Genomic DNA, 26,367 nt, shown 5'->3' with positions numbered 1-26,367 from the left:
GGCCAGACCTGTGGCCAAAGTTAACACTTGTATCTCATGATATGACAAGAGCTTTATACTCTTAGGTGATTGTTTACTGATAGATTATGTATTGATACCCTGGCAGAGCCATGAGCTGCTACTTTCTGACTCCTGAAGACTAATCCAGGTAGATGAACAGCTCTATCACCTCATAGTAATCAGACCTGAGTTAGCAAAAAAACCCACATATTGGAATGTTCTGATATTTGGCCCCTTTTCATTTCTTTCTTTCTCAACTTATTTCAGAAACATTTCAACCAAATAATTTGTCTTGGACAATTAGACTGAGATAAGGCTACAAAAATGGGAAACTGAGGGAGAAAAAGGGAAACTTTAACATTAACTAGTGATGTGTTCAGTTAGCTGTGCACATTTCTGGTTTATAGCATGATTGAAAAGAATTAATACATTGAGTATCGGTAGTAAGTGTGCAAATAGCTCACTAAAACAAGTGTGGATTTTACGCACCTTGTAGAAAGTTGTGTGACCATTTCAACCTTTGCTGAATACTTCATTAAGCATTATGGAAAATAAAAATTTTATTTCCATTTGTAAGGTTTTTACGTCCTGATGTTAAAAGGCCTTTCATTTCAGACAAGTCTTGCTCTCTGATTAAATCCTATGGGTCAGGTAAAAGTATTAAAAGATTTTTCTGTCATCACCTCACTGATGTTCAATCTCAGGTTCTTTACAACTCTGTACTTTTTTAGAGGACAGTAACTTGCTGAAGGAATTCTTAGCAAGTTGATTTCAATCTGATTACAATTAACAATATGTTCCATTTCAGTTTCCCTCCTTCAAATGAGGTTGAATGATGGCAGTACAAGTCAGAAAAAGGATTTAAAATAAGCTGAGGTCTCTCTAGATTTCTGTAAATACAAGGTTCATTCATTTATGGTAGGCAGCATTTTTTTTATGTATCCCAACACTTTTCTGTTCATTTGGACCTGACAAGGTAAATGAGTAATAAAAATGAAACAGGAAAGGTAGATGCAAATAAAATGCAGTTGTCTAGATTTATTGAGCCCACTTGATAGTGTTGAAATTATTTTTTCTTATTTTTATAGCCATTCATTCTGTTCTGCTAGTATATGCCAAACACCACATAAATGAATAAAGAAACAAACCTTTCTTATGTGTTAATGGAAATGATGTACTCTAAAATCAGTGTATCTACTGCAACACAGAAAAATAGATACTGATCAACTTGTTCTCTTCTCTGTAAATTGCGTTTAAATATAAATAGGAAATATAACAGCTTTTGGTTAAAATGGACAGTCCCACTAATTCAGAAGGTGGAAACACATGAGTAGCCCCACTAAAGACAAATAAGGAGCAGGCAGGTGAACCACCACAAGTGCTGGGGAGGTAAAGCACAGGCCAGGCCTGCTGGGGTATGCTCCCAGCAGCACACATGGCCACCAAATCTTCAGACTCTGGTGGTAGCAATGGGCCATAGGAGTGCTTTTCTGGGAGGCTTTGCCTTGCAGGTTACCTGGTGCAGGTGGGCTGTGGGGACTGACCCCAAGGAAAGAAGGCTGACTCTCAGTACTGGTTCCCTCCAGCATTTGCTGAGGACTGTCTGAAAAGTTCTTGAGAGTTACCACTAGGATTTGGGAAGGCTGCAGGAAGAGGTGCCTGACACACAGCTCCTGAGAAGGCTATCGGCAGCCTACATCTGTGCTGCTCTGGATGAACTGTGATGGGGAAAGGTCTGAGGAATCCCCATTTGGAGAGCCTGGACTGAAGCAGAAAGGTTAAAGGATGGGAGACAAGATACGGAGACATAAAAGAGCACACACTCCTTTCTCCAACAATTTGCTAGGTATTTGTGCCTCCTCGTGCACCACAGCTGAGGTGTTGCCTGGAGCAGCTGTAGCCTCACCTGCCCTCTGCAACCTGGGAAAGGAGCAGCGAGTGAGCTCCATCAGTCACTCCATCCCCCTTAAAGCAGAGATTTCTACCCTTGTGGAGCCTGACACAACCAGCAAAATCTAAAGCCAAGGTCTCCTGCAGAGAAACTTTAGGCTGAACCCTCAACTTGCAGGACTGACATTATTGAACCTACAGTAACTTGTACCAGGTAAGCTTTTGGCTAATGGTATTTCATGCTGTCTTAAAAGTAAGGATTATGGTGTGGCTTTAGGTTTTGTTCCTCATCCCATTTATTTAGTGTGACTGGGAGTACTGAGAAAAATCTGAGGTAGAGATATTTTAAGTGTTTTAAGTATTGCAGCCTTGGAACAATAACTCTACAGTGAAGCATCATTGGTGTGAAATACTCTGATATGTTAATTTAGATGTAAATTTGGGTGCTTAAGGTTAGGATGATGTGCAGAACCTTGGGTAAAATCTGTGCTTTTGATACTGAAGTGTTGATGGCAGAGTGAAAATATTTCTCTTGTGGTAAATGTCAGACACGAAGGTTTTAATCGTGTAATGTACTTTGGACACCCCCCCCAATTTATGTGCTTTTTTCACTCTTTATGGAAGCTATGTTTGTGTCTTAGAGTTGGCAAGGAAACCTCTGTATTTAACAAGATAGACGCAGCGTTGGTGTTTCTGTCCTGTGGCCCTGAAGCACTTTGGGTGTGTGCAAATGCTAAATGAGCTACATGAAACACTTTCAGATATTCACTGCAGTGAACAGGCTGCAACTATGGTCTTTGGGCCAAATTAGCACTGGTGTGTTGGCCCGTGAATGAGTACATTGCTGCTATTAAAAATGAATGCAGTATGGTGTGTTTACCTAGTTTTCAACCATAAGAGTACTTTATAAGCACTAAGGGGGAAATTATGGCCATTTCTGTATGATAGTATAGCAGAGTATGCCTCGTTCTTGTACTTCACAAATGAGATACAATATCACAGGCAGAATTTGGAGAATGCAAGAGGGGTGCTTTGTTTTTCCAATCTCCACCATCTTGGTGAACAAAAGGCTTTGAAATTCCAGCACTAATGCAAGGAAGGTAAATATTAGGACCCTAAATTATGAGCACCTTCTGACCTGTTATTTTACAGGAATGAGGCATAGCAATAAATGTGTAATGAACACTCAACAGTGAATTACTTGGGTACTGCTGCCAATGCTGAAGGTAAATGGTTTACTGCCCTAATCTTCCTCCCCCTTATTGTTCAGGGGTAAAGAAAGATCATGTTTGAAGGAATATCAGATCTGCCTTTTATCATGTAGTGTGAATAGACTGTGGGCTATACAGTTTATCTCCCTCTATGCTAGATTATCTGCCCTCCAATGCTGCTTGGCCACTGCACTTTATATCCCTTTTTCTCTTCCTTCAGCTTCTCACCTAATCAAATCTCACAGACAATCTAAACAGAAAACAAGGCACAAAGAATCAGTTAAAGAAGGCATCACAGATTTTACGGTAATGCAAGACTGAAATAGGTACTTTAAGCCATAGGGATGTGCTCCCTGCTATCATGGTCTACAATCCATTTAATCAACTGATCAGGATTTCATTTCAAATTCATTTTAGTTTTAGTCTTTAGCACCAGTTTTATGGTTACAAATAGTCTTTCAATTGCAAGACTAAATGTATACTTGGTCAGTTCACGCTAATCTGTTTTTATACCTGTGCTGCCCTGTAGCTTAAAGCATTTATCTCCCTCTCTGCTTGTTCATATCTTTTGTCTACTTATAAAGAACAAGGTGGGGGCAGGGGGGAGACAGCCAGAAAAGTTACTTGGGAATATGAGGTTTAACAAGGAATCTCCAGACACTTGAGGTGTTTGGTGAATTTGGAGAGTGACCTTTTTTTCTCCTTTGTCATCCTGCTAGTGTTGCCTTAAGTCAGTTATATCCACTGATCTGTGAGATTTGGCTCTGTGAAAAAGGAATTGTAGAAATCCAGCTGAGGGAAATGTCAGGACAACCTGCAAGAGCACCCTAACACCTCATGGGGTGAGCTCAGAGGGGACCAAGCAGGTCAGGACGGAGTGCTGGGACGAAGGGGCTGACCAAGGGTTGTGTGAGGTGAAGAGCACTTTTGCTCTGTTTCTAGCTTGAAGACTGATCTCTTCTATTTGAACTCTGGATGTTTGCTGTTGTCACTAAAGCAGTTTCATAATTTCAGTAAAGATTGGATAGTTATTTTGGTAGTTTTTTAAGGAGGGCTTGCTGACTGCTGCTGTTGGTACCCTACTTCCCGTGTTCTCCAGATGAATGGTGTAAAAGTTTGTTTACTGCTCCCGACTTCAGAGTGCCCCTATCGCCACAGTAACAATCCAATGAGATTTTTAAATGCATCATCTCTCCCGGTAAAGTTGACAGCACTGATCCAAAGAGACCCGAGCTGAAAGCCTGGTGTCAGAGCCAGGGTGGGAGCCAAGATCTTCCTGCCCCTGAATTCTGTGTGCAATGCCGATGTGCTCCCTTCCCCAGGTATGTCTGGTTTTGCCGTGCTTTGCAGGCAGGCCTGGGGAGGTGGCAGTGAAATGAAAAAAAGCTTCATCAGAAATCCTTCCTCTTAAACAGTAACATGCTCCCTGTATAACAAGGCTGCATGCTCCCCCAGAAGAGAAGAATCCATCCCTTGTCTTACATTAAGGCGCTTCCAGGGAAGAACCCTTGTCTATGGCAGAAATGCATGTCTTGTAAATGTCAAATCACTGGAAGATTTGTATTTTGCTGTGTCGTTTGTAGCACAGGCAACAACTATTTTTCGTTCAAGTAATACATCTCAGCTGGGGAGCTGATAAGGAGACGAGATTAATTTTTTATTTTTTTTCTACCCTGCAGATTCTGTGTGATTTAATCCCTTCCAGTCCTAAGTAAAAGCTTTGATCTTCTCATGTATTCTCATGAGCTGCACAAAATAATCTCAAATAAATTTTTGGTGTTGCGACCTTCTTTGTTAGTGTTGAGTTCTCTGCCTTTGCTGGTTAAGTCCTCTGGGGCAGGTTCAAAATTCTGGCGGTGGGTGGTTGTACTTGTTTGCTCTGAGCGGTCTCATTGACTGCTGGACTCGGGGACACAACCTCCTTTCTGTTGGTGCCTGTGATTTTTTTTTTTTTAATTTTTTTTTTAATGGCTGCTCTCTGATCTTCATTATGGCTTATTTTTAATAGCACGCTTGGTCCTCTTGCAGCTGTTTTTATAGTGCTACAATAAAGTAACCTTCTTGCCTCTTGTAGGCTGAATCCAGTACTGAGGTGTTCACACATGAAAATGTTGTTCAACTTTGCATGCTGGGGAAATAGCATTTTTGTGAAATCACAGAGTGAACAGGAATCTTCATTAAACAAAATTCAAACTAAAACTTGCCTCCTCTAAAGCAGCCTGAAATATGCTGGCTGGGGTTATGGGATCTTGACCAGGGATTTTTAAGATTTTGTCCCAATAATAAATCAATATGGGTCACTGTAAGGTCTTTTTAGGAAGAGGTTGAAGCCTCTGGCTTTCCAAATAGATGCTTCTTATAAACTGAAATTCATATGAAAAACTTACAGTGAGAAGAGTGTAAAAAGGCACAGTGATGGACAGTGATTACACTATACTGGAAGACCTATTGACTGGGCAGTGCATCCAGTTCAGTATGTTTAATCATTTTCCACTTTGTGCAGGCTGCTTTATAGCCCTGAGTTGGCATGGTTCTTGCCTGCGCATGTGGGTAATGGAATAAAAGCAAAGGGCTCTGAGGGATTCTTGAAGAAAGATTGCGTACTACAAGTAATAATCTGTGTTGGGTAGGTGTGTACAGCTTGGTAGTGGGTCTTTTTTATTGTTATTTTATTTTGCAGCATCAGGCACTTAAAAACTGTGCCTGGAACCACACCATTTGCATCCCTGTTGTAAAACATGACTGTCATCTGTCTATTAGTAGTAATGGCAGTGCCTTAGCAGATCTGCCTCCTGGATTAAGGAGGAGGCATATCTGGAGTGTGCAGTAGATGATCCAGTTTTGTTCTTGTGTTTTAGTATCATCACTGATGTGACTGCAGGAATGGTCAAGACGACTGTATTTCTCCCAGTTGTGTGCTTTTTAGCCAACTCTTCCCAGTGCAGCTGCAGCATTTATTCATTCTCATTCCAACCTTGTCTCCTTCAATATCTTTTTAATTGGATGCACGACACCTTCTCTGCTAGGGCAAAATGCCACAAGCAGACAAGGTGCTCACTTGTGAGGAAAAGCAGCCTGATCTGCAAATCACTTTCTTCAACCCCACATAGATTTATTTTTTTTCTTTTTCTTCATTCTCTCAGTTGGAAAGATAAGGCTTACTGCTAGCATTACAGAGTGCAAGAGCTCTGGCTTAGCATTATTTTTAGGAAGAACTTTTAAAAGTGTATTTTAGAAAGACTCCAGTGGCAGTTAGAAATGGATGTGTGTATAAGCACTTGTACATATTTACAATGTACCCAAGCCTGATGCTTGAATAGATGCAGAGCTGGGACGGTTTCCTTCTTGGAAACTACAAGAAGCTAAAGGTGGCTGTCTGGGAGCCACAGATAAGGAAGGAAAGCGAGTGCCTTAGAAAGCAGAGCTGAAAGCTGCACCTACAGAAAGGAGACCTGGAGTGTAGTGTTCCCATCGCTGAACCCTGGGGCTAGATGCTCTCATGGGCTGCCCGATGGCTATGAGCTTGGAACTGTCACCCGTAAGCTCTTAGATGCTGGGCTAGGGGAGCTGCAGTTGCTGAGCTTATTCATGTAAGTGCTGAATGTTTTGTTTTAAATTACATGCTTAAAATGTCCATTTGTTCCCATTTGAATATACTCCATTCAAACTTGCCAAGATTTATGTTCTAAAACGGGAACTCGTGTCCCATTCTTTACAATCACTGTATTAGCACTCAAATAGTCTTGCTACCCAGCTGGAGAGTCCTTTGAACAATCAGAGCACCTAAATATGGGAGATCCATATCAAGAATGCTGTTTATAATGCGGAACTTAAAGTCCAAACAGTGCTTCTGAGAATGGGAGCAAAAGATACAAAGATCAAAAAAATAAAATGCACTGTTTCTCTCCACGTCAAAGCAAGTATGTAACTTCAAATGTGAAGAACTACACAGAAAGAACTGCAATACTGTATTTATCTAATGAAGACTGAAGTAACTCACGAGCTTTTAATGGTGTAGCATCAAATACCAAATATTAACTCATTATGCAATGACTCTTCTGCAGATCTGAATCTTCCTCTGGTGTAGTACTAATCAAGAAACTCCCATGTCCTACTTGCACCTGCTATATTTGAATTAGATAACCACTTTATGGAGGTGCCTCATAGTTTTCTATATGCTTAATTCATGTTGTCCTTTTAGGCTGGGAAAGAGTTCTCCATCATCCCCATTTTACAGATGAAAACTGAGGCCTGAAAAAGTTAAAGGTCAGATCCATACGGTCATTCGAATCTTGAATCCCCTCCGAGATGTTTGCAGTATCTATTTGTGTTTTGGTTGTCTTTGAGAGGTAAAGTAAATTTCTTAAACTTGTCTGTTTTAAGAATTTTCCTGTAAAGATGTTTCCAGCTTGGGTACAAAGCTGCCTCCTCTTGGTTTCTTTAACCTCTGCCTTTCGGCCCAGTAAGGAGGAGTCTGTGTGGTGTACCCTACGGCATCAGCAGCTTTCTACCAGCCACCACTGCTGTGCTCCTCCTCCTCCTCCTGCCTGGGTGCAGTCTGTGTTACCGTCAGTGACTGGGCAGCAAAAAATGGCTCAGGTTTTCCCACGTGGAAGAAGACTCTTTGCTTTGTTACATCCCTCTAAATGCCTCCTCTAGTGGTCCATGCAAGAAGAAAAGGATCTGAAAGTCTCTTTGATTGATATCTCAATCTGTCTTTTGATTTCTCCTGCTGTCTGTTTCACCTAGCTTCTGTCACTGATAATTTGCTTTTAAATGTAATGGATAAGCTTCTGAACCATCCATCTCCTCCTTTAACCACAACTTCTTTCAGTACATTAATGACTGAAAAGTTACATTTTCATTTAATGTGAATTTGCAAAGAAACCTTTAGATAATAGGCAGCTCTAATATTCTGACATCGCTGAAGCTATTAGAAGAATAAATCAAAAGAAAATTCTCCTGCTGCTGCCTGCACAAAACGGTGAGAAGGATAGAGCAGAGGTCCCAATACTGTGATGCTATGCAACAGCAATTACCATAAGCTGAAAAGGGCATAGAAATGGTAGTTAGAGTTGGGCTTCTCTCTCTGAAGCTGAGAGATGTCAGGAAGAGAGGGGGAAAAACCCACTACTGAAACTGAAGGCATATTAATTGCCTTCATCTCACACAATGTTTTTTATTCCTTATTGGCTGACCTTTTTTAATACACAGGAAAACATGAGAATAAATCAATGATATTACCTGTAGAAACTGCAGTAACTGTTTTGATCTGAATGCAGTTGAGGCCACTCACGCTGCTGGTGGATTTAGCTCTTAAAGCTACTGCTACTTTGCTTGCAAGAACGTATGCAGTGATGCTTGTCCAGTATCCCTAAGTGATATTAAGAGCCTGTGTCTGGGCAATGAGTAGCACTGATTTTGTGGGGTTTATTTATACTTGGGGACAAGTTAAGGACAAGTCTGTGTATCTGGATCCTTCTTCGTGAGGGGTCTATGCCATCATGCTGTGGAGAGGCAATAGTGATGGGAGAAAAACAGTCACAAGTGAGTTTTGAAGTCATTTGTGAAACAGGGAAGAAGCAGCCAGCACCATGAGTATTTTGATTTGGCTAAGGGATGTTCTGCTTTGGAACGTGTCCCTGCTTCTTGGCTGAATTAAACTACTCATTTCAGAAATGGTTTTTCTGCTCCTGGAGCAAGAACTTCATTCTCTTGCTCTATGTTTCTCTGTCCTCTTTGTCTTAAGGCAAATAACTTGCATGTACTCTGTTGGCTTTGACAGAAGCCCCTCAAAGAACTTGGAGAAGTCACTTAACCATTCTTGGCCTTGCCTTTAAGAAGGCAGTAATCTTGCAGGAGCCACAGAGGGTTTCTGAGACATGGTTGACATCTAGAAGTGCAAATGTTCCTTTGTTGGCCAAACAAACCTACACAGTACAGAGGCAGAAAGTAATGATTTCAGATTTCTCTGTCTCTCTGCTATGCTTCTGCTCTTTGTTCAAGGAAGGGTAGGCAAAAAAAGGCATGCTTTATATTTCTTTTACTTTACAACTCCAATACAACATTTACAATTTTAATGCTGATCTAGTGGCTTTTTTATGTGACTGATATTCAAGTACTTTAATGATTACTCGCATCACTCGTTATGCAGGTAAGAAATGTAACTACCTTCACAGCACAGATAATGCTGTACAGCTGACAAGGCTCCAGAATCATTAGTAACATGACCTTCCTGTCTGATTCGTACTTATGAATCTAATAATAAATAATCACATGTGGAACAGTCAATAGAGAAATAATGTAACACACTTCTTTCAGTACCCTAATTCAGCAGAATAAACTATGAGAAGCATTTCAGTAATTTACTATAGTAAGTGCTCTCAGCAGCTTCTGTATTTCAGCTGTTTGGTGCTCCAGCATGAAGATAATTATCTTGGTAATTAGTTATATTGTTATTTAATAGACCCTAGACAATATTCTATTTTTTGAAGGAACAGGCCTTTCCTTCTATATCTTCCTCCCCCATTACAAAAAATGTTTATCTATAAATCTTTCCCCTTGCCAAATCTTTTTTTTTTTTCTGTCTACTACTTTCTCCAAAAGGATCCCAGTTATTGAAAGACAGCTTCTGCTTAGCAGCTGCATTGATGGAGCTGCAGGAGACTCCCTGTTCTTGTGTCTGCCTGAGAAAGCCACAGGAACCTCTCCTGAACAAGCAGGGCTGGCAAGGGAATGCAGCTGAGGGGAGAGGACTGAGACCACAGAACTGTCCTCTAAAACCTGGGCTTCTCGGGAAATAGCTAAAGTGAAAAGGTTGGTGAAATGGACTGGCATTAAGGAGAATAGTGCACCTTGGTCTCTGAAGTTTGATGAAAATTAATCTTTGTTACAGTTGCATGACCTTAGACAGGGATTTTTCAACTCTTCTTGGAGCGGTGAAAAACAACAGTCTGAGGGTAGAACCCAGGATGAGAAAGAATGAACTACTTCCTGGGAGGACTCGAGCTTTGGTAGTTTAAATAAGCGATTAGTCTCCCAAAAGTTGCTGGAGGGGAAAATGTCTGAGGTCTGCAGAATGTCAGCTCAAGTCACTATTTGGGGAGGGGAAGGGGTGAAGCTGTTGATGGAGCGTGAGGAGAATCCCTTCAGAAGATGAAGGGGTGGCAAACACCTGAGAAAAAGACATAAGGCTAGGGAGAAGTGGGGAAAGAGCCTGGGGACTTCTGAATTTGAGTGTAGGTGGCTATGACCTCAATAAAAAGACACTTCCCCCAGTGTCACCCTTGCTCTCAAAGTGATTTTGATTCCTCCTGTTTAAGAGGAACAGACTGTCGTCTCTCTTTTTTTTCTGTCTCACATCACTCCCTCTGTGGTATTATTTCTTACAGCCTTAGCAGGAACCAGCTTGTTTGCATATACCTCTTGTAACAAACAACATTAGCTTCTAGTTTATTTAATGCCTCCAGATTTTGTGCTTTCTGGGTACTGGCCTTGTTGTAGTTGTCCTCTCAAACAACGCTGGTTCTAAGATGCCAGGCTTTTCTCTAATTCCTTGACTGTACAGAAGATGGTCTTTTTTTTTTTTTTTTTTTTTTAAATTCACTTAGTGACTCAAACTCCACAAAGTACCATTCCTACTTCTCACCAGCTGGTGGTCCATATGCTGCTGCATCTCTGCTCTTGTAAATACAAGTTTGAAGTCATGCTCACAGATCAGAGTTTTGGTGGTTAATATGGCAATATGTTAAAATGTCAAATGATGCAGAATGAGTGAGTCGGGGCGGGGCGTGGGGGGAAGGCAGTATTTTGCACATTTATAAAACTTTCCTTCTAAGGGGCTCCCAGTGGTTAGCAGACATCAGGGGATTTCTGCAAGACTGATAGGGTCAGCACAGGGCTGGGATTTGGCATCCAGAGCATCTTGAGAGAAGCGTCTGTGAGAGGCAGTGGCTCCCAATGTTGTCTACCAACATGTTTAAGCTCTAAATTAGGAACAAAAAATACAGTCTGGCACATTGCCCATGAAAGATTGCCAGCTTCTAGCTGAAACTCTTCATTACTCTAGAAAGGGTGGTAAGTGTTCCCCTGAGGAGATGGAAGTTTGTGACTTCGACAGTGCTTCAGAGAGAATCCTACTGGCTGTGGTTGTAACCCATGTCTGTAGAGCAAGACTATCAGATCCTTCAAAGCTTTAGCCTTCAGTCCATGTTTTCAACTCAGTAATGGCAGCACCTTCACCACCTGCATTTCAAGCAGATGTACAATCTCTGACCTGTTATACTTCCTCTTTCCATTGCATAATTGCCCTTAATTTTGGCAATCAGTGAGTGACTCTGCAAGCCAATCACCTAATTTCTAGTGCTGAAGAAAATAGGGTAAGAATAGAAAATACAACTAATAGCTTTCTGCAAAAGAGCTGCCACTAGTAAAGGGATAACAGGTTTTGGTGATTTTACTGATTCTACTGTTAATAAGAATGCCTTCTGCTGTTGTGAAAATTGTAGTTAACGAGTCTCCAGTTCAGTGGCTCATAGCACAGGTATGCAAGCATAAGCAAACAAATTTGAAGTGGATTTGGAAAACCTTAAATAACTTAGTAGCTTTGTCCCATGAATCCATGCTGCAGGTGTATGTCAGCTATGGTTCCAATTAATGCAGACTTGTAGCAGGCAACACTCTAAATATGAGTGACAGGAGTATCATGCAAGTGGTTTGTTTTTCACATGAATGTAAAAAAGTATAAATAACATTGCCTTTTAGATAAAAGAATATGTTGTTTTCTCAAGTCTCTTTCTGATTCCATTAATCTCTGCAAAACTGTAGTTAACTGTTTTCAGCTTCTGTGTGGTCTGTGCAAACCAATATGTAATGTAACTAATCTATGCGTAATGAGGTAGATAACACTCAAAAAGGACTTGTAGTTCTGGGAAAAAATTGGAGTCCTCTAAGGATGCAGTAATGGATTCATTCAGTTACTTAGAATTCAGCATGCAACCATACCTGTGCCTACTGATATCTTAAGATGCCTTCCCAATGTTGTGTATATAAAGGTGATGAATAAGGGGATGGGATGGTCTACAAATCCAGGCTAGCAATTTAATAAGAACTGTGTGCTCTGTGTGCTGTGACAATTAGTAGTTCAGTGCTACAGGAACCTTAAGATGAAAATCCTGGTAAACTTTGTTTTTACTGTACCATAGGATTTGGACAACTCTTCAGTGGATGGAGATGAGAATGCAAAGTAACTTTAAAGCCGCAGTACAGTCCACATTGTATTACCACCAAAGAATTCATTAGAATTTTACTGCCAAAACTGTAACTGAAACCTTACACGTTCCCTGAAACCGAGTGACATGTAGCTGCTGTTGTTTATTTGCTACATGTTCCTAGGTTATAAGAAAAGTTGTTTTCCACAGTGGGCCATGGGAGGGTTATCACTGCATAAAAAAAATTGCTTTTCAATGAGAATAAATGTTCCTCAAATCAAATCAATATTAAGTGAAACTGGCTAGATTGGCATTATTTTTCTCAAATGGCTCCAAGTGCACTGTGTGCTGGAATTAATAGGACATATCTCTCAAATGTTTCTTCTTTTACATTTAGATGATATTCAGTCCTGGTTTGTAAAGAAAACCCTCCAGAAGTTCACAGCATGTGAAACCCATCAGTTCTAGTAACTGAGTCTGCTGAGGCTTTGTCAATTAGAAAGCATAACACAGTTAAAGGAAAGCAAGTTGAAGTCTACAGTTACTGTAAAAATCTGCATTAGCAGCTTTGTCAAGGTGGAGAAAAAAAAGACCTGTTCCTGTTGTGGGAAGTTACCTGTCATCTAGAACTTTTTGCATCATATGCAATAGACAAGACAGCTTTACTCCTCTAAATTGACATTTGTTAGCAGGCTAGCTGTTTAGTGCTATAATTTCATGTACTTTTAATTTCTCAGAAAAAAAAAAATTCATGACTCTTAGGTTGTGATTTCTCTTGTAGATAGAGAAGGAGGGAAGGGGAAAGGGGGCGGGGGGGAGTTGTGTGATTTCTCTTGTAGATAGAGAAGGAGGGAAGGGGAAAGGGGGCGGGGGGGAGTTGCTTTGTTACCAAACAGTATAGGTCAGCTAAATTTGGCCCAAAGAAACTCATGTCAGTGTTCTCTATCTATGACTCATTTCTTCCTTTTCCTGCCCATATGCTCTGTTGCCAGAGCTACCCTTTGAGTTATACAAAGGGCTAATTAACCTTCATGGAAAAGTCAAGACTCTTGAATTTGGTCTTTCCCTCACATGGGACTGGTGAGGACTGTGTATCTCCTAGAGCCTTCCTGCTCTTTGTTCCTCTAGTAGTGAAAGAGTTTAATAAAGAACATTTGATATGAAGACAAGACACAAACTGGTGGCATCTTGTGAAAAAAATAAAACAGGACTAAAGAAACATGAAAGCATGCTTCAGGAGACTCCACAACTGGGAATGTCATTTTAGCAAGGGGTCTCCTGCACCTACCACAGCAGTTCCAGCTGCAGGGCAAGAGTACTGTTTTGCCTTCCACAAGTGGGAAAATGGAAGCAAAGTGAATGACGGGACTTTCTATCAGCCCTCTTCCCCTGCTCCATGCCCCCTGCTCCAGCTTGCCAGATATCTAGGGGCTCCAGAGCAAAGACTGTCATTAACTGGGCTATCCTAGACTACATTTCAAAGTGTGGGCTGGAAATCTGCTCAGAAGCCTGCTTCTCATGCCCATTTCACTTGGTAGCATTGGTACAGTAAGGACAGGGATAAGCCAGGAAGATTTTGCTCTTCCTAAAGGCTTGTGAGGGGTCAGAAATGAAGTGGAACTGCTGAGGCTCAGATTTGGCAGGGTTACACTGCTGATGTGGGTTGAGAAACCAGACGCGTCCCTGCGTGGCTCTGCCTGGCACTGTGCAAGGCTGCAAGAAGATGGCAGAGTGGGGGTCCTAGGGCTAGCTGCTGTGCATATTTGGGTAAAAATAAGCCAGGCCAGTAAGGCACCCCTTTTAGCAAAAGCCTATCTATGAATTCAGCACTGGAAATATGTAGGACTGAAGGCCCATTTGGACTTGTGTAAAAACTTCTTGCTCTGTTTTTTTGACTAGGACAATCAAATTTTCCTGTGTGTTGAGCTATACTACTGCTTTCCAAGTAATTTACTTAAATATCATTCCTGCTCTGTCTTTCACCACTCTACTTGCATTGCTTTGGGCTAGTTTTCTGGGTTTCTCATTTTTATCCAGCCTTCAGAGTATTTGACTCACTTGATCTTTCACTATGTAATTGTTGGTGTCTCATCAATCTAAATCAGAATGCAAATACAAATAAAAGCATCATTGATATTCACAAGCTGAGAGTCAAAACTAAGCATACAATTTATTTTGAATTCAAATAGAACTGTTTCAGTGCTATAGATTGTTTGTATGCAGTTTAAAAATCTTTATTTCTCTATAGAAAGCAGCACTTTTCCCATCATGAAGGATGTGCCTCTGTCCATGAATGTACTGTTACGAGTTCCCCACCGAGTTGTTAAGAATATTGGGTAGAGCTGCAAAACATTTATTTTTCAGCCACTCATGGATCAGCATTAAGTCTTGGAACATATTTGGTACGTCCGTCTGGACTGTTTCTGATTAACTCCCTGGAAATACTACTTCTTTGTTACAGGACAGAGATAGGATTCATACCGTGAGGAAATAATATCTCAAAGGGCAAGTGACCCAGCAGTTACAAGCTTAAACATGCCTGTGTAAAGTCATTTGCCATGCATTTAGTGCTACTTAAATGTCATTTCAAGCACCTACACCTGTAGGACTTCTTGGCAGTAAGACCAGTTATACAGATATATAGACAATTTCTTTCCCTGTCTGTAGACTACTCTGTACAGGTGAAGCATTGAGAACTGTGTTAATTTGTGCAGTAGCTTGGTTAAGCCAGCATCCCCAAGTTAAATAGCAGCACAAAGATTTAAGACTTTTTAAACAGAAACACGCAGAAAAGAGGAGTGCTGATTGTTTATCTCTCCAAATTGCCTACTGCGAGAATGAGCTCTTGGGGGGTGGCCAGGGAAAAGATTAAGTTGCCATTCATTGCTGGGAATTCCAGTATAGCTCTTGGAAGGCCTTAAAAATAGAGCAGCTCCTTAAACTGATCCTCTTGTCTAAATGGCAGTTACAGCTAACAAAAAAAATTTGTTTGACCTGATTTGTACTGAAACATCAAGGTTAAAGCCCTTTGCTCTAACATGGATATGAAACTTGGTCTTGTTGAACAGAGAGCAGCAGTTTGGGGCTGTTGTCATGAGAGTTTCTTGTGAACATGAGGGTCTTTGTAGCACAGCAGGGAGTCCCTGAAGAGCTCAGTGCCTTCCAGAAAAAGTTTGAAGCTCCTCTTTTCTTCTAGGACACCCTCCTCCTCTTCCTCCTCCTCCTCCTTTTAAAGATGGGCAAAATCAAGGTGAGGTGGTCAAAATTTGCATTTTGCTCCGAGTAGCTGAAATGGCATTTGTGTAGTCGTGATGTCCTGGTATGACACGTGAGTCAGTTAATTACTGCTTTACCAACAATATTCCTCTCAAATACCGTTTGCCCTCCTGGGCAACATTTCTGCATGACGTGTATGTATGTTCTCTTGCACACAGCTTTTCAGTTATGATTTTGCTGACATAGTGGCAGTTGGACAAGTTCAGGATGAAAGCTAGATTTCTCAATGTTTTACAGAGCTTTGCAAATGCATATATGAAGAAAGTCACACTCTAAGAGGCAATATTACTGCATGAGATATGGAGGCCCTTTTTACCCTAGGATAAACATTACTACAAACCAAGCAATGAGCAGTGACTCTGCGCACTGTTCAATGAGGTGGATCTTGTTACTCCTGGAAGAGTTGAATAACAAGAGTTGTGCAGTTCATGTGAGCGGTAGAATGGTCACGCACATGACAGAAATCCAACAAGGAGCTACAGGCACTTATGATCTTGCTATCCCGCTCGAGGGCTTTGTAAATTATACAACCCTCATATTCATGAATTCCAAAAAAAAACAATTAAAGCTCACTATCTAGTGCCTATTTTTCAGCACATTGTACTTCATGCTAAGCTGGCTCTAGGTCATCACTAAATATTAAGACAATTCAGCCCCTTCAATTTTTTTAATGTGAAAAGCTTAATAATTTTGATATATTTCAGATGCTTTTGATTTTTAAAGAACATTGAATCAAATGTGATGATACAGAGGTTTTATTTGAATGCATTCTAAAGTCACTTGTGTGTAAATCAAGAATTGATTGGTAAATTAAATTGCCTAAGCCATGCCAGCAGCAGCGGAGCTGGCAATTGCAAATGCCTGTAATAGTGTTGCAGACAAGTTATCTCCTTCCTTTCATCAGTCTGTGTGCTGTAGCAGCAGCAAGCATTCAAATTGTACTTGATTTTACCACAGAGCACAGCCAAGTGTGGTTCACAAACTATACTGCCCTTGAACCATCTGGGGTTTGCAGCTTGGAACCTCTTATGTTCTTCAGCTTATAAGATTGTTTTGTTACTGCTGCAGTCGTTGCCACTGCCTGCTTTGTGTCGCTGCTTTCACTGTTCTGCACATATCCCCCAACAGCTTTGGTCAAAGCACTTACATAAACTGAAGCCTAGTCACTATTACCAATAAAGGGGATGCAGAGAGCATCCAATTTTCCTACCTTTGAATTTTCTCGCCATCAAGGGTCATTGCATCTTTTGGCAGGGGGGAACCCAACAATAAAAAAAAGAAACTGTCCTGGAAGCTCTACTCCCTATGCTACAAAGTTTTGAACTAATCACAAACACTATAAGAAAAGGACCTTGGGTTTTTTTCTGAAATATTTGTCAAAAATCCCCGCTCCTTTTTTTCCTGAGCAGCTTATAGTATCGCTTAGTGATGCACTTTGGCTTGCAAGAAAGGGGTAGGCAGAGCATTATTTGTAAGCTTGGTATCACCTAGGTCCAGCCTCTTCCCCATGACTCACTGCAGTTCCCGGTTGATGGCATGGCTCATCTCCTCCTACCTACTTCCCCGGTCTCTTCAGATGTTTGCTCAGCTCCCACTTCTCCCTGCAGGCCACTTTACACAGCTGTACCTAGTTTCATTCAACTTGAATTGTTTCTGCCCCCTGTTCCTGTCATGTTTCTTGTTTGCTGGACACTTTTACTCCACTCAGTTTTTATCTAGAACTAAAAAGATACTATAACACAGCACCTGTTACAGCAGGTGACTGGAGGTGACTCGTTCTATACTGGCATTGCTGCCTTTTAGATCATTTTTCCAAGTAGCAGACAGCAGTTCAGGGCACAGGGTTGTAGGACAACATAACAGTAACACTCCTGCCTCAGCTGATGTAGTGCTGACTTGACTGACTAGCACAGGTAACAGTAATAGTGGAAATGAAGTGTGATGGACTTTAGTATGAGCTACACAAGTATACTGTGCCCCTGACAGCATTAATAAAATTCTCAGAGGTGCTAATATAGGTAGATCAGCATGGCTCTGCGCCCCAAACCATCCCAGTTCCAGGGCTGTAGTTCCCCTGGGGTCTGTGAATATATCCTTTTGTGTCCATTGCTCCCATTGCTATGGTTGACAACCACCAAACTTCAAGCTGAGTGTAGTCTCGGGGGGAGAGATGTCTACAGTCACACCTTGGATGGCAGCATGAGCTAACCAGATGTGCTGATAACGGCACTGCAGGGCTGTCACTGCTGCTGGGACTGCCTGGGAGATTAAAACAACTTGGAAAGCAGAGAAAAATGAAAATCTGCTTTACCTGTTTGAATATAAGTTAGGCAGCTCTCTTTTCCTTTTCCTTTTCTTCCTCCCTCTTTCAAAATGGACCCAAAGTTCACCCAGCTAGGTGACTTTTCTACCATAACCTCTAATGACCCCAAACTCACAGCCCTTTCATGCCAGCATTTCCCTATGCTCTATTTCTTCTGAGCTTGCCCTGTGCCATCTCTTTGCCCGTGTCCTCAGCTGGGGTTTCAAGTCCCAGCATCAGCTAGAGCCTGCAGACACTGCTGAGCAGATGCTGGAGCTGCTGCTTGCACAGCCCTGCTGCTGTCCTGTGGCATTGTGCCTCTGTACGAGGCAGTGGGTCCCAGCATATCAGCTATGGATGCGAAGACAAGATCGAGGGTAAAGTAAACCATGTTTGTTGGTTAACTTTCCGGACAAAACAAATCCTCTCCTTGTGTTCAAGTAACTACGGTAAAATTAATGTCGATGCAGGCTGAGAGAAGGAACAAGGACAAGGTGGGGATGGCAGGAAATTGCAGTGTGTTCATTAGCATATGAAGAGGGCTATATTTATAGCAAGTGCAAGGAAGGCAGCATGATCTAGTGGGCATTTAGGAAGGTATTCACATTTTCACTAAACTACTGCAGAAGCTTTTCCCTAGGACTGCACGTGCCTCTGATCTTCCTTTTGAAGAAACTGATATTCCTTCCTTACCACAGATGAACTCAAACATGCTTGAGAAAAGTCCAAGTCTGAAAATTCAAGAGACTTGGATCGAGCTGCTGACTTACTACCAGCTGTGTGTGCAAAACAAATCACTTCACTTTCACATGTTCTGAAACAAGGACTACAATGAAATGAAGATGTTGCCTCACAGGTTCCTTGAGACACGGATCACTTTTATCAGAGATCCTTGGGTGATTAGTAAAGTGCCGAAACTAATGCTACCAAAATAAAGTAATCCTCAGCTGGGGAATACCATGGTTACATTGCAAAGTAGAAAGTCAGCCTCTTTACAGATACTAATTATGTGAGCCTGGCAGTTGATGGTGGTGATGTGTCCTGTTCTACGTACTTTTAGGTACACAGTTCAGCCTATTGTGGATCTTGAAAGCTTAGTTCTAAGAATATTGGTTTATAGAGTTTCTGAATTGTCACTGAAATTTTAGGAGTGTGTTTGAAAAAAGAAAAAGCTTTTATTGAACAATATCTTTCACCTTAACTGGCACTTTCTGTGGAGTGAGGTACTCTTCAGTGTAAGAAATGCTAATAATCTGGTCAATATTTGTGTACAAAAATATAGCTGGGGGTCTTTTATGCCAAACCTTATGACATTTTCACTTGAAAGATTAAATGTTATAACCTGTATTTCAAGCAGGATTTAAATGAAAGCAAAGAAAAAACAAACTCCTGGTAGCATAGGAACTCGTCTTTCATTTGCACATCTACCCATGCTATAGATTCAATCTGACTTAAAGGAGCAGTTTCCAGAGTACTCGCAGTTTTGTGTGCCAGCCACCACAGATCTGCGAGGCCTTAGACTTGGAAGGCACATGCTCGTCTTGAATATATGCGCCAAAGATAGCACACTGCTAAGAGTCAAAACAAGATAGAATAGGTGTATTTGAAATTTACTTTAAGTTAAAGATTTTCAGTCCTTGTTTATAGACATGAAAAAGAATTGGATCAAAACCCCTGTATTTAAAAGGTTGTAGTCAGAAGTAATTAATGTTTAAAGTGACTGTATAACCATACTCAGCCAACCTACATAAATGCAGATCCTCAAGAGGTTTGTGATTAGTAGTTAGTCTTACTTCCTGCCTAATGTATTGGTACCTTGAGATGTTATAAACACTACGTACTGCTAGGAATTGTTCACAGTGTGAAGAATTCATTGCAGTAACTGATTTTTCTAGTCAAAGTTTTAGCACAAAATCGCATGTTTCCACTTCTAGAGGAAGTTATCCCTCTGTCAGGCTAAATACTGATAACCCCCCACCTCTGCCTCCTACTGCTCCTTCCACCTGTAACGCTGTCGTGGCAAGCCCCTGCTGAAAAGGACAGGGTGGGACATCGCAGGTCACAGCAGCTCCTTGGTCTGCAAGGGGAATTATTACTCCGTTACGTGAGATGAATTGCATCTTTCCAGCTAGAGTCTGAGTGAAGGAATGTAACGCTAAGAGGTGTATTAGTTCGCTGCACCACTGCTTGGGCTGCCCTGGCTCAGCGAATTTGGGGCTGAATAATGCATGGGTCATCAGGGGATCAATTTTGCAGGCTCCTGCATTTGCCCCTCTGTCTGAATGGGCCTGGACACCCCAGTCCTTGGGGGTGTACCAGATGCACTGGGCTGGAGAATGTGCAAAGCTCACTCAAAGACTTCCAGAGCTGCCGCCTTAAAACGTTTGGCCCTGTGGGCTCCCAAGGACTGTCAGTGTGGAGCAGCTTCTCTGAAAAGTGCGATTCTCTGCACCTGTTCTTCATATTTAAAAGGCGTTCTTATGTTGAAGTGCACTGTGGAATGCAAACCTGGACTTCTCTAACCCTGAGGGTTTTCAGCCTGGCCGTGTAGGTTGTCCTGCTCTTCTCTATCTCCGACAAGGCTTTGATTTGTTTCCTTTTTGCTAATTCCAGACGCCCTTCTCCTCCCTCTTTTGCAGGACCCTCGTACTCTCTGTGCGCCCTAGCCCCGCAGCTGGTGCGGGCTCACCCTCTAGTCCTTGGGCCAACGCCACGCCGGCTCACGCGGGATGGCATATCCTCAGCTGGCCGCAAAAAGAGAGCAGGGAAGGAGCTGGGCCCGGGGATAGGGCAGAACAAATGCAAGTACCATGCGGGAATGACTTTTCCTATGCTGTTACGCTGGTTTCTACGTGTAACAAAAAATACCTCTTTCTTTCTGGCCTGCCGTTTTCCCTCTTGTTCCTTTCCTCCTTCCCCTGGCTTCAGGCTATCTTTCTTCATGGCCTCTCTGAAGCCACTGTGCTTAAAAGACAAGGTAATTTGTTTTTCACCCATGTGCCAGACTTGGATAGCTTTAGGAAAAACCTAATTCTCTCAGGTCTGTGGGTTCACCGGCTATTTAAAATAATGACTCCAGATTTGATTGCTCTTTCCTTAAACTGCTGAGGGTTCTGTCAGTTTGCATCCAAGAGGACTATGGGCAGGGACCCTGGAAAAGTTGGGAAGGAGCGGTGCAGCTTCTGCTCGGGGTCCTGCCTGAGCTCCCCCAGCCCGGCTCGCTGCTCCACTCGGAAGCACAGGGAGCCCTTGCACTGGCCTTGTGTTGGCTTGGGTGATGGGGACCAACGTCCGTCAGAAGCAACTTCTACGCACAAGAGTTGTAAGCAGAAAACTTCATGAACAGACTCCCGACACAGCCTGACCCTTCTCTTGTTGGAGTTAATAACTAAACTCCCGTTTCCTTCAGCGGGGCAGTATGGGCTTTTTCATCTACATAGTGCTGAAGGAGTACTGAGGTAAGGACTGCTGCATGCCTGACAGCTGCAAAACTAGGGTGCTAGGAAAATAGAGCTTTATGGTTGTTTACTCTTGTCATAGCAAATTCTTTCTTTTTGAGTACATTCCTCAGCTCATTCTCCTGGGCTCTGCAGCCCGTTATTGCAAATGTGGCAAGAGCCTGCATACTAAAAGCAGAGGCCAAGGCATGCTCAGTAGAGTATTACAAGTATCATATTGCATTTGCGCACACATGCTTATCATGTAAATGTATATTTGTTTGCATCTTCTAAGAGAGTAATTCATTACATGAGTGCGGATATACCATAGGTGATCTTGTTTGTATTTTTTACTAAAGGCAGGACCACATACCGAGGTCCTTTCTCAGTCGTTACTCAGGAAAAACAGCTTTAACATTATAGTGCTTACATATACGCAAAACCATAATACATTGCACAGAGTTTTTCTTTCAGCTCAAAAGTTATAATACTTTCATTGTCATGAGACACTACAAAAAATGTACAACTGAAGCACTTCATAAATAAATTCTATCAGAAACTTTCAGACATGCATCTTCAAGTCCACTGTAAGAGACTTAACCTCCTCATTCTCAACTGAAAAAGAGGATTTTGTTTCCAGCCCAGAATTCATTAAACACTTTGTCAAATCTCTGTTCTTTCACATTTGCTACTTCTTCCCCAGTTATTTCCAGAATTTTAGAACTTTTCTGCATTTCTAGTAACTCAAGATCACCATTCCAAACTCAAGGAATCTACAAAGTTGTGCTTGGACAACAGTTGTCACTAACCAAACTGAGTCACTAGGTTCAGAGAAGGAATTTGGGCTTGTCCAATAAAACCATATAAGACCATGGCCAGTGTTTTGGGTTGTTAAAATAAGAACCATAAAGTATTTAAAGGATAGTAAAAAGTTCAGCTTTTACCTATCACTTTGATAATACCTGGGGACTTTATTAGACAGGATTTGATTTTTTTATTATTATTATTTTTTTAAAAAGGGCTAGAATGCTTTCTTCTTTCTTTTTCTTTCTTAACAACATACACAAAAGCAATATCCCCCAAAGCAGACTTGCACTCGGACATGAGATGGAAAACTTATGTTTATAAAAGCCATCTCCTTTTGCTTAAAGCAGAGAGATGTGCTGAGAAACTGGTACAGTATGGCAACATTTTAAACACAGAGGAGACAAGATTTATCTGGCTGGTATACAATATAAAACAAAAATCGAACACCAATGTTACAGCATTATATTGAAACAAACCACAGTAATTAGATGCTTTGAAGTCAAGCCTATATTTTCTTCAGCTTTTTCATGAATTATTGATCCACTTTCCTCATTAAATGGAATGGCAGGCTCTTGCAGTAAATGGACAAGTGACTACAACATTTATATAATCAAATATCCTCTGCAACTGGCAATAAAACATGCTTGTGTGTAAAACATCTTTTCTGAATTGACATCCCTGCAAAACAGATTTACTAGAATAACCACATTCCTTTTCTTTTGTCTCTAAAACACATCTTCCCTCACATCATCATGCAATCCAGTATTTTACACTGATCGTATTAAGCAGAATATTTTCCAAGAGCCTGTATCGTCCATTGTGCAACAGAACATTTCTTCCCTATAACGAGATGTAAATAAACTGTCTCACTTACCTTATTTTCTCCATCTCTGCCGCAGAGGCCTACAAGAAATCAAATAATAGGAGCAAGTGAATGAAAGAAAACATTCACTCTGCAGATTTATGCATAGTTAAGGCTTTCCAAATGGTTTTCGACAAGTGTCTACAAAGCGACGGTAAGCGAACCCCACATCTGCATTAGCCAAAAATAACATTGACAGATGAACTGGGGAATAATGCAGCGCGCTGCAGGAGCACTGTATACCCACGAGCCATGGGCAACAGAATGACTCAGTTGTAGCGCTGAGGCAGAAAATGGGGAGGGAAAAAAAAAAAGCAAGCAGCAGCAAGTAACAGGTTACTGTGCCTCCTGGGTTTCAGAGGAAAAGTTGAAATGCGGTGCTACTCTCCGCTCGGTGGGCATGGCAGCAGTGCTCTGCTGGCTGGGGAATGACAGTGACTTCATCACACGTGAATTTTGAGTTCAATTCGTCATCTTTCACAGAGCCCGACAGATGGAAGGGACACAAGCTCGTCGCCTTAGTGGGAGTTTCGAGTAATCAAATTACTTTCCTCAAGTAATACACTATCTTGACAATTAGCATCTGAATACATGGAGGCTTTTCGTTAACCCTTTCACTGCTGCTCGCCTGGGCTGTAGCTCGCAACTCCGGTAACTCCTCAGGTCCCTCTGCCTGCCGCTGCAGCCAGGCTCCCGTTAACCCTTTACCTGCGGCTCGGCACCCCTATAGCCCTGAATCCCGACATCCCGGCAGAGCCGTAGGTGGTCATTTCATTAACCTGTCTGGTTTCTTTTTACCATATAGGTGCTGTAAATCCCTACTTATCTAGAGCACGGAGACTCATTAATCTCTCTGACTTTACTTATATCAAAAATGTAGTCTTGTTAACTCTTTGGTTTCTTTTTCAGCATTATCTCACGCAGATCCTTAATAGCTGCTTCCATTTCATTTTATCACACCGCTGGCACAGAATCTCATCAATCCTCCTGGTCTTGCTTTACTGTAACTAAGGAATGAGCACTCGGAGCAATCCTGCAATCTCTAGAGCCAGATAAATCGCAGCATCACAGAATCTCTTATTTATACTGAAGGCATTGCCCATTAATCATGAACACTTTAAACCTTATTGATTAATGGCTAACAATCATATTTGAGTATGAAATAAATTAAAGATTAAAAATAGGGAAATGTAAATTTAATCAGTTAACCAGAAGGAAATTTGTCAAACTGCCTAATAAAACATCCCAAGTGACAAATTGTTGGTTCTTCATTGGGTCACTCATCTTCCCTTCTTCTCATTTACTTTTGATTTGTCCATTAGATAAGTTGTCAGTCAGGCTGGTGTTTGCGTGATACTTTCTGATGATTTACATTAAGGATTTGGGGCATTCACCATAACTTGGTACACAAGAAGCCAGCTGCAGGAAAAGCCCTCCTCAGCTTCCCTGTAACAGATATAATACACGTCTTATGTGGTCCCTGCATGTCTCTTGGAAGCACAGGGTTGCCCACGACAAATCCCAGATTTTGAGATTAAAAATCTAATTTAGGGACCCATAATTCCTTTCTCTGATTTATATCTATCCATTGAATCCATGTGTATTCTGTAGTACACAGGAAATAGTTTAAACATTGCTGACCAGAAAATGAGCCGCAGGGGCTTTCTCCCTGGGCATGGGAAGCTACTGGCAGCGCTGTGGTCTTGCCAGTTTGGTTTTGCAGAGATGAACTCTCAAAAACTGCCCTAATTATCATGTTCCTGTCATTTTGGGGAGACGACATCGTTTTCTCCAGGGCCGCTCACTATTGCTTTGCCTTGAACTGTGGGAGTCACCCATGAAGACGGAGTACTTGGAATATGTGACTTCAGTCCTTCAGTTATGGCAATATCTACAGTCATAAAGGGAGGCTGCCTGGCCTTGCTTTTGCCTAGTACTTTGAATATTTCTGTACTCACGGGGTCGGGGCGGGGGTTGTTTTGTGTGATTAAAGCGCAGGATGGAGAAGCGGAGCTGTAGGCTGGCTTTCTGGCTATACTCATCTGTGAATGCAGGTGAGTCACTGGCTGCCAATCCCGACAGGAAATTAGTGGGGAAAAAAAGCACGGCAAATGCCTGACACTAAAACAAACCAGAAAACTAAACCAAGCTGCAATTACTTCTGTATGAGCTATTCACCACCACCTTTTTACGGTAGGGCTTTTTTTTTTTTACCTCCTCACAGTAAAAGCTGCTTGTTTTGTCTAACATGGCCAATTTTCCTTTGGACCATTGGGGATGTTCTCCTCTGCCTTTCCCTGGCAGCCTGTGCAGAGAAGAGAGGGCTCCTCTCTGATGTGGGAGCAGTGGGTTCAGCTCAATCCTCCTCGAGGAGGATGCTCTGACCGAGGTCAGAGCCCTTTCTGGGCTGCAGCACTGCAACGCTCTGTTACTTCTTTTGATGGAGATCCACTTCTAGTAAATAAATACGAGCACACGAAAGGACTAGAGCCTGCATGTTTTTCAAGGGAATGCCCTAGCTTTCAGGCTAGAGAGTCAAACGAGCATATAGGAACTTGAGATGGTGAAAACAAAGATAGGAGCATCTGTAGAAATGTAGCCTTCATCTCAAGCAGTTTATTTTTTCAGATAATTGTGTTCTTTAGGAAGGTCCTTTTTTCATCCTTTTCTTTTTCCTCTCTTCTTTTTTATTTTTTCTTCATTTCTTTTTTTCCCTCAAAAAAGCCTTAGCAACTCAAAATTATTTTAAAAGTCTGTGGTTTTCTGAAACAGCTCTGTTTTCACAAGGTGACATTTTTACGAAGGCAAAGTTGCTGTTTCCTAGCCAGATCCCTGCCATTGATATAGCCTGTGGAAGTTTAGAGGTTACATCATCCTCCCACTGCTCTCTATGAAGGCTTCTATCTGAAATATCCTACTGAACTGATTTTGAAATATATTCTAAACAGCTCTGAATTGGCCATTTTTTTCGGAGCAATCTTGTCCTGAAAGTCTTGTGGGACCTATTTCAAGCAGAAAGACTGAAGTAAAGGTTGGTATAAGAATGTCCTTATGGTATGTCATTCATTAGTTGCTGCTTGCTAGTGGGTTGATTCATTTCAAGTGCTTCTTGATGCCTGAACTGAGCAGTGTGATTGAAGCTGTGTGATTTTTTTTTTAAATAAAATATTTTTAATTAAGATCGGTAATTACCTTTAATTACAGAAATATCAGATGTGATTGAATTACCTGTTTTTTTTAAACAATATCAATGCAATGTGACTAAAGAATTTATTTAATCAGCCTAAAAATAACAAATTTTGTTTTTAACAAAAAGGTTGGCCTCAGCAATTTCCATATTACTTCCATATTCCACATTCCACAATTCCATATA

General features: G+C 41.5%; 1 protein-coding gene across 9 annotated transcripts in view; it reads right to left on the bottom strand.

Moving 5' to 3' along the window:
- Positions 1-26,367, bottom strand: part of BEGAIN (brain enriched guanylate kinase associated) — a 162,514-nt gene that overhangs the window by 92,658 nt on the left and 43,489 nt on the right. For all 9 annotated transcript variants that reach the window (XM_069783462.1, XM_069783464.1, XM_069783463.1 and 6 more), the window contains one exon: positions 23,007-23,035. In XM_069783462.1, coding sequence (XP_069639563.1) covers positions 23,007-23,035 — 29 coding nt within the window. The remainder of the gene's footprint in view (positions 1-23,006; positions 23,036-26,367) is intronic.

Source organism: Haliaeetus albicilla, chromosome 5, assembly GCF_947461875.1.
Source record: "Haliaeetus albicilla chromosome 5, bHalAlb1.1, whole genome shotgun sequence".
Taxonomy (NCBI): Eukaryota; Metazoa; Chordata; class Aves; order Accipitriformes; family Accipitridae; genus Haliaeetus; species Haliaeetus albicilla.
This window is presented reverse-complemented; position numbering and strand designations above follow the sequence as displayed.